Source organism: Fukomys damarensis, unplaced genomic scaffold (assembly GCF_012274545.1).
Source record: "Fukomys damarensis isolate Sample0158 unplaced genomic scaffold, DMR_v1.0_HiC HiC_scaffold_73915, whole genome shotgun sequence".
NCBI lineage: Eukaryota > Metazoa > Chordata > Mammalia > Rodentia > Bathyergidae > Fukomys > Fukomys damarensis.
Genome location: NW_022974827.1, coordinates 1 through 8514, shown reverse-complemented (window position 1 = coordinate 8514; position 8514 = coordinate 1). Strand labels below are relative to the sequence as shown.

General features: G+C 37.2%; 1 protein-coding gene across 1 annotated transcript; it reads right to left on the bottom strand.

Moving 5' to 3' along the window:
- Positions 1-1975: 1975 nt before the first annotated feature.
- Positions 1976-8394, bottom strand: LOC117285011 (ankyrin repeat domain-containing protein 26-like). The gene is made up of 3 exons (XM_033760717.1): positions 8280-8394; positions 3993-4207; positions 1976-2232 (listed from the first exon to the last, which is right to left on the bottom strand). Exons 1-3 carry the CDS (start codon positions 8382-8384, stop codon positions 1989-1991), a joined length of 564 nt encoding a protein of 187 aa, XP_033616608.1. The 5' UTR covers positions 8385-8394; the 3' UTR covers positions 1976-1988.
- Positions 8395-8514: the final 120 nt, after the last annotated feature.

Sequence of the window (8514 nt, the reverse complement as noted above, 5' to 3'; positions counted from 1 at the left end):
AACTATCATTATTTGCTGATGATATGATACTCTACACTGAAGATCCAAAAAACTCCACCAAAACACTTCTAGACTTAATTGCCAGATTCAGTAGAGTATCTGGATACAAGGTGAATGCCCAAAAATCAATAGCCTTTTTATGCACAAATAACAGACAGATGGAGAGAGAAATAAGGGAAAAAATTCCTTTTGCAATAGCATCCAAAAAAATGAAGTATCTAGGAATCAATCTAACAAAAGAAACAAAAGATCTCTACACTGAAAACTACAGCACTCTGAAAAAAGAAATTGAAGAGGATATAAAAACATGGAAAGATATCCCCTGCTCCTGGGTAGGAAGAATCATGGATTTTAGCTTATTGGAATTCTCTAGGGCTGGGGACTTAGCTTAGTGGCATGGCACCTACCTCTGCAAATGCAAGGAAGGTATTGAGTACAAAAAAAAAAAGTCTGACAGCTGCTGGTTTTCAAACTGTGTCAAAATCTAAGGTTCCACTGAGGACAGGGCAGGATGAATGGATAACAAGTCCCCCATTAAAGCCTCCACCCCTTCTTCAGCCACACAGTTCTTCTGTTTGTGTAACAGTTTCATGCAAACACTTTTTTAAAGTGTTACTTGAAAAAAGTTTTTAGAAAAGTACTGAAAGTCAAAGTCCCTCATTTGACACATGCACCACCGCAGACTCAGAGAAATCACAACTTGGCCAAAGTCACAGAGCCAATGGGTCAGGCAGAAATTGGCTCATAGTTGTCTTGCTGAGCCTGGAGTTCTATACAGTTACTTCTCTCATATTCAGGAGAGATTAAATATTCTTAAATCACCTTAGAAAAAATATGTAAAACTGTCATGCAACTAAATAATGCTCAACATGAGAAGTTAAAAGTTGCTCTCTAATAAACTGAGTTCTACAGTTATAAATATAGAAAGCATACAAATTAATATGGGTTGTTAGTAGAACATGGAACTTGAAGGAGAACATCATAAGAACTGGTTTACTCATATCATTCAACAAATAAATTGTCCTTGTTTGGGGTTATTTAGAGCAAAATTACAAATAAAAATAGATTTCTCTTTACCCTCTAGCATACATCGAGCTGTTTCTCATCTGACTGGAGATATACAGAGACCTGGCTTAATTTGAATCTTAGTCCTGGCAGAAGTGCCAGGGGAAGCAGCATATGGACTTAAGGCTCTTTTTACTTCCCTCTTGCAGGGATGTGCTGGCAGCATGAAATCGGGTCTGCTGTCTCTGAAGTGAGCAGCTGCTGCTGGGACAGATGCCAGGTGCTTTTTCTTCCACTGACAAGTGTGTGCCTAAGTGTGTGATCCCTGAAGCACTCACGTGCCCACATCTGCCCAAGACTTATGTCCTAGCAACAAAGCTACAATGTTGATCCCGATCTATCAGACCTATGTTCTGAGTACAGATGGACAGAGATTCGTTTTATTCCACCTCATTGCAGTTCCAAGAAGAGAGATGATGATATAACCTTTATATCCATGTTTTCTTCTACCTTGACTTGAAATAGCCTTAATCTAGGTGCATACATAGATCAATGAATGCACGCAGCTAGCACAATTTTGAAAAGGAGAAGTTAAAAATGTGTATGAGGAAGCCCCAGGTCTTCTCTTTGGACTCTGCTTTCAGTGCTCATCCATCAGACCAGTTATTTCTATACTGTAAATATTTAAGTACCACATCTAGGTCAGTTACACTTACTGAATGAGTCAACAAGGTGCTCTTGAAGAATGAGAGCTACAGGAACTTCAAAAATTGTAAATTGGTTTCCTTTCTTTCTATTAACACGTATTAGTGTGATCTTCACTTAGCATGTGTAAGTCAACTAACTAAACACAGTATTTCATCAGACTGACCTCTCCCCTGGGATCAAACCCATGCCCTCATGCTTGAGAGCCCAGTGCTCTACCACTGAGCGGCTTTCCCTGCCCAGTATTTCACCAAATGAGCAATTAAATCAAATCAGAATTAAATCATAAATAGGAGATACAAAGGAAAGATGATACCATCACTAACCTCGGTCAGGTTGCTCAACACGCTGTTGTTTGAAGGCTGTGGAAGAAATCTGCTTTGGAACGCCAAACTATGGTCAAGATTACTGCCACATGGATATTGTAGGACAGGTCTTGTACTAAGAGTGCTCAGTAATGTTCTGTGTTGTCGTTTGTCCAACAGATGTTTGGTTTGGACCACTTCTAGCTTATCATAAGCCCTGGGAAGATTGTAAAAGGCAAATACTAAGTATCATGAGCAAGTGTGCTCATTGAGGTAGATGGGTGAGTTAACAGAGCATTCTTGAAACTTTTGGTACAAACAGTTACATGCTGTGCAACACAAAAAGTTACATTGCTTGAACAGAAGTACAGATGTATTGGGCATGAACATAGTGCAGTACAGACAGTTACATTGCTTGAACAGAGCAACCTGTGGCAAAAACATGGGGTGAGGTGGTGGGGGCTTGGCAACAAAGGCCTGCCCTGTTGTGCATTATTTCTTTATCACCTTAATCCTGAAAATGTATCATGGCGCACCAATCACAGAACAACTGAAATTGTTCTAGAGAAGTACATGTATTAGTAGTGGGATTCCGAACTAACAAGTCATTCTAACAAAGCAGGAAAGAGAGAAATGGCTGTCAGTGGTGTGTGGCTTAACAGGAAACACTGCTACTTCCTATAAGAGTTCTACATACAAGATTCCTGAGGAAGCCACTAGAAACACTTGTAGTTAAAGGATCACTATGAGAGATCATGGATAGGCTAATTAGCTTGACTGCAGTAGCCATTTCACTCTGTATATACATCTGTAATCCCAACACTCTGGGAAGCTGAGGCAGGAGGATCCCAAGTTGGAGACAAGCCTGGGCAACTTAGTGACCGAGACTGAGATCCTGCCTCAAAATAAAAATAAAAAAAAAGAAAGCAAGAAAAAAGAAAAAATTTACTTATATATTGGGGGGTGTGTGGGGTGTGGGCACAACATAGGAACAGTATGTTATACTACTTACATTTATACAACTAAAAAATAAAAGCGAAAAAATGTTAGAAGTCTTTGTATTTAGTTATCCAGGTTAGGGGTTTAAAAAACCATTTCTTAACAATATTTTCCAGCAGTTCCCTTCCTACCTGCATATACACTCCATTACCTGGCAGCAAAACTAATTTATTCAGAGCAACCACCTCCAGGGGAGGAAATTGTGGGCTCAGTGATCACAAAGAACCAGGGCCACTCCTGGCTGGACACCCGATGGAGGCATTGCAGGTGGGCCCAACTCTTCTGTCTTCCACCAGCCCCTCACACTAATTCACAGTAGTGAGCTATACTTCTGCTCATCCCTGTGTGAATCTTTCTCTATTTCACAAGTACAACTTTAGGTTGAGTAGAAGAAATACACAGCACAGTTTGTCTCCAGGCAGCCTCTAGTGATAACACCACAAATCACAGTCAAGGAAAGTTATTTTACCAAGGGACAGAATGTGCCCAGAGGAGCAATATTATGTTGTTATCTTCCAAACCTAAAGTTGGCAATAATTCTACTTAAATGAATGCCAACAGTCTGAAGTATAAAGCATCAAGAATAGCTGAATTACTGCATGAGAGTACCTAGATAAGATTACTAAAACCAAGCTGGATATGGTGGTACAAAGTTATAATCCCAGAACCCCAGAAGATGAGGCAACAGGATTGCCATGAGTTGTAGGCCAATGTAGGCTACATAGTGGTTCAAGGCCAGTCTGGACTACAAAGTGAGACCTTGTCTGAAAAACCCAAAAAGCAATAAAAGGTGCAAGAAATACAAACTTCCCCAGACTAACATTTTGAAGATAAATTCAGTTACTAACTTTGTTTTCCAAAATTATTGTCTACTTAGCATTCATAACCTACTAATTTCAAGAACTTGTCTCCAAAAATTATGCTTTAGAGACAAATTAATGAGCTTAACTTACTTTCTATTATTCTGTATTGACTTACTTGTTTAGTTTACTGAACAACATATTTATAGTATTGAGTTCTTCTAGGTAGAGTTGTTTGTATGTTTCCAATTGTACTTTAGTAGAATTTTCTTGAATTTTCATTTTATAGACCTCTGATTCCAGGTCTTTAATTCTGAGTTCCATTTGTCTTCTCATGGAAGCATTATTAGTCTCTCTTAATTGTTCCAAATTTTCTGGAGATGCTGCTCTTGCCTAAAGCCGATCAAAGGATTTTATTTTAAAAATAATTAAACCCCAATACAAAAGGTGATAAAAATACACAGAGAAAGTTTCAGTTCAAAATTTTATTACAGTAAAAAACGCAATGCCATGAATCCACTTCAAAATACTTCCCCTCCCTTTGAACACCTCCTCTTGTAATTCTTGCCACTTCCCAAAGCAGTTCTGGAAGTCCTCTTGCATGAGTATCTTTACAAGGTGTGATTGCAAACACAGTCAATGCTGCTGCTCATTGCCATCCAACTGGAAGGTAGACTCAGAATATTCTGAGGTGTCCTCATCAACCTTGGCCCCCAGATCTGGCACTATGTGACTAGATTAAATATTTTGAATCGGCTCAGGACAACAACACAGCCATGACAGCACAACTAAGGGTGCTAATGAAAGAAGATTCCAGAAGTGCTTCAGAAAGTGGCAAGAATGATGGGACAAGTATGATCAAAATAAGAGAGAGTATTGTGAGGGGGACTCAAGGCAGTGTTTTTGTATTGTGATAAAATTTTTAAAATACTTAAAACATTCATTGCATGTTTTGATCATAACTCAGGGATATTTGGTATTATTTTCTTTAGTTTTGAGCAAATGATTCAAAAAGGAATTTTACATATGTCAAAAAGATACTGGAATTTATCATCAATACAATCTGCATTTAATCTGAATTACAAAATTTTTTCTTTTTCTTTTTCTTCGTGGTGCTAGGGATCCAACCCAGCACAAGGCAAGCACTCCACTGCTGAGCTCCAGCCTTAATTTTGAATCATTCTTAGCAGCCATGCAATCTGATCATTCAAATAGAAACAATTTAAAAACTTAAAAACTGAACAAGGTGACAGCAATTTAAGAGTACTGTACAACTGTCACACAATAACAGTTTCGTGTGCATTAGTCTTGAAAAATCGAATGATTCTCTAATTAATCTCATTACTCTGACAGATCAATTTAGTTAACATAAAACAGAAACATTCAATCAAAGACACAAGATGTCATCTTCTCTCTAGAAAACCCACAAGACAAAAGTTATAAGGGAAGTAGAAGAAATACATGCAATGTAATCTCTCAAAATATAATTTTCAGTGAAATTATTTAAGCACATTAAAGATAAGTAAATTAACCTGTACAACCAGATGGACTTCTTTCAATTTTTTCTACTAAATCCTGCATGACTCTTTCTCCAATTTACTGATTACTGATCTACTTGGCCATGTTCTACCACATTCTTTTCTATGTGACTTCTCAAGCTAACTACTTCTTCTTCCAACTTCTTTCCATTTTTTGCTAGTGTTTCACATTTCGGGTTTTTTTTGTTTTGTTTTGTTTTTTGTTTTTTTGGTACAGGGGATTGAACTCAGGATCTTGCACTTACAAGGCAGGCAGCAGCACTACTGAGCTAAATCCCCAGCACTAACATTTCTTTTGCATATTTTTCAGAGATAACAACTGCTGAAGAAAATCATTATTTTTACCCAGATGTAGACAGCTGGACAATGCTGTTTCAAGTTTTGCTGTAAGATAATCAATGCGCATGAAAAGAATAACACCAGTTGGTAATGAAGGAAATAGGATGAAAATAGTCAGAATCACAATGTCTGACATAAGGTTGGGGATTTAGCTCAATTGCACCACATGTGCTTCACAAGCACAAGGTTGTGAGTTTGAACCCCAGTACCAAAAAAGAAAAAAAAATCTGAAATAAATTCACTTAGAACAAAACATAATCCTACAAGTTTTTAGAAGTTATTACCTTGAATTACTCAGAAAACCAACACATTTAAAACCACCAGCAGCCACAAACATACATTCTTTACAATCATTGTTCTGTCACGAAACATGTGCACTTGATCTTGAATTCTTTATTTTTCTAGGATTGTTTCCTTTGTTTTTCTTAAAATGACTCTGAGCCATCTGTTAGTAAGTAGTACAACCAATAAATGCTACCAGAGTAAGACTTTGAAAATGTGACTGCAATCAATGACTATGTAATGTATGGATGTTAGTCATAAGCCTTTTCCTCAATTGCAAATATTAACTGGAATTACATTCTAGAATGTCTCTGGATTGGACATATATAGAAGCAGAAAGGACCCCGAAAATAAAGCAAACTCAAAGGGCTTCAAAAGAACTGTTAGTGGAAGATGAGTGGCTCTCACAGAGGCTGAGGGGAAGAGCTTGGAGGCAAGTGAAGGAAATGATACTGATACCTGAAGAGAGAGGACCCTCGCTACATAGCTGCTGAAAGATGAGCTACAGAGAAATTTGGTGAAAACCAGGATTTATTGAGTTCAAATATCTGCTTCTCATTTCTAGCCTCTCGTCATGTCAAAGAATGCTAAAAGTTTTACATAGTAACATTCATATATAACACTGCCAAATGATGCTAAAATAAATGGCTTTTGGGATCAGATCAAATTTGGTGGGCTGCTGGGAACACATGGATGAAAGATGAAGCCAAGGCTACAACTACAAAACCCTTGGTAAAACTACAGAAAGATTTAAGGCTGGGCCTCAAATGCCCTTAAGGATTTAAGGGCCCAAAAATCTTAATGGAATCACCTTAGTAGAGCTTCACAGGAAGCTCAGGATGTAAAAAAAGATTTATTTGTAAATGTAGCTTCTCACAGGGCATGAATCCAATAAAACTCACACAAAATACAAAACTGTTAGGAAAATGAGGTAGCTTGAATTTACCAGCTTGAACCAAGAGACAAAACAGTAAACATGAAAGAAGACTTTGGAAATTGGAAGTTCTACATTTAGGAAGCAGGCTGAGAAAACCAGTCTTCTTTGACTGGATTTGAGAACAGTTTTCCAGATATGACACCAGAGGAAAAAAAAATCGATGAACTAGACTTTGTTAAAATTAAATATGCTTGAAAAGGCACCACACCAAGAAAGTGAACGGGTAAGCTACTGAGTGGCAAAAAGTGTCTGAAAATCATGTATCTGACAAGGGATTTATGCCTAGGATGTAAAGGACTTATAATTTTAAAATTAAAGAGACAATCCAATTTAAAAACAGAGAAAGAATTTTAAAAGGCATTTCTCCAATGAAGATGTACAAATAATGACCAGTTAGCTTGTGAAAACATGTGCTCAACACCATCCTCTTAGTCAACAGGAAAATGCAGGTGAAAATCACAATGAGATGTCTCTTCAATAGAATGGAATCTTTTTTTTCCAGCAGAAAGGACTGTGTGTGGCAAGGATGCAGAGAAACCGCACCTCTCATAAGATGCTGCTGGAATGTGAAATGGCACCACCACTCTGGAAAACAGACTGGCGCTGCTAGATTCTCAAAGGTTTAGCACAGAATTATCACATGACTCAGCAATTCCACTCCTAAGCCAAGAGAAAAGAAAACATGCAACCACAAAACCTTGTACATGTATATCCATAGCAGCATTAATAACTGTCCAAATGGAAACTATTCCAAAAGTCTATCAAGTGATGGATGAAAAATCCAATAAGATGATATTACTTAGAAGAGGAAATTAAGAACTGACATCTGCTGCAACACGAATAGATCTTGAAAACATGCTAAATGAAAGAATACAATCCAAAAAAGAAGCCAGAGCACATATCTGTGAGACGATTTGATACAAAAAGTCCCGAAGAAGAAATTCTACCAAGTACATCAGTGGTTCTCTAAGGCTGAGCAGGGAAGGTGATGGCTAAAGGGTCTGACTTTTCTTTGTAGGGTAGAAGAATACTCCAAAACTGTGCTGATGACTGCTAACTCAGTGAATATACTAAAAGACGCCATACTGCATACTTTAAATATCTGAATTTCAAGGTATGTTAATAGTATTTCAATAAACAAGCTCCACTCACAAATTCTTTTGGTACACATGATTTGGGGTCATTTAATGATGTATAGGCTTTATATCATTAGCTAGGTTGAATGACAGAAGTATGTCTTTTTAATAGAAAAGTGGTACATTTTTCATTGATATCAAGTCTACAAAGTTAAAAAAAGAACAAAACTTCATTTCACTGCTCAACACACTGAGAGATTTATAGTTCCCCAAACTAAGTAATTAAAAATTACCTTGTGCATTAACATGTGAAATGGAATATCCAATTCATTGGATTTAAAATCTCCATGAAAACAGAAGTCTCCATTTTCCTGCTCATTTAACTTTGCTTTTTTCATTTTTAAAAGTTAGTTAAATCTGCAGGAATGTATGAAGTAAAGTTTTGAAAGTGTTGTTTAAACAGATATTATGTTCTATCATAAAAGAAACAAATCTAGAAATTATGATCCTCTTTCATTTGTTGTTTTC

What these genes read in the sequence shown, in the direction of transcription:
- LOC117285011 (XM_033760717.1), bottom strand. Translation starts at nt 8,384, where the DNA reads ATGAAAAAAGCAAAGTTAAATGAGCAGGAAAATGGAGACTTCTGTTTT. An exon ending in TTCACATGTTAATGCACAAG is followed by an intron (nt 4,208 to 8,279) that starts GTAATTTTTAAT and finishes GATCGGCTTTAG; the next exon opens with GCAAGAGCAGCATCTCCAGA. An exon ending in TTGTTCAGTAAACTAAACAA is followed by an intron (nt 2,233 to 3,992) that starts GTAAGTCAATAC and finishes CAATCTTCCCAG; the next exon opens with GGCTTATGATAAGCTAGAAG.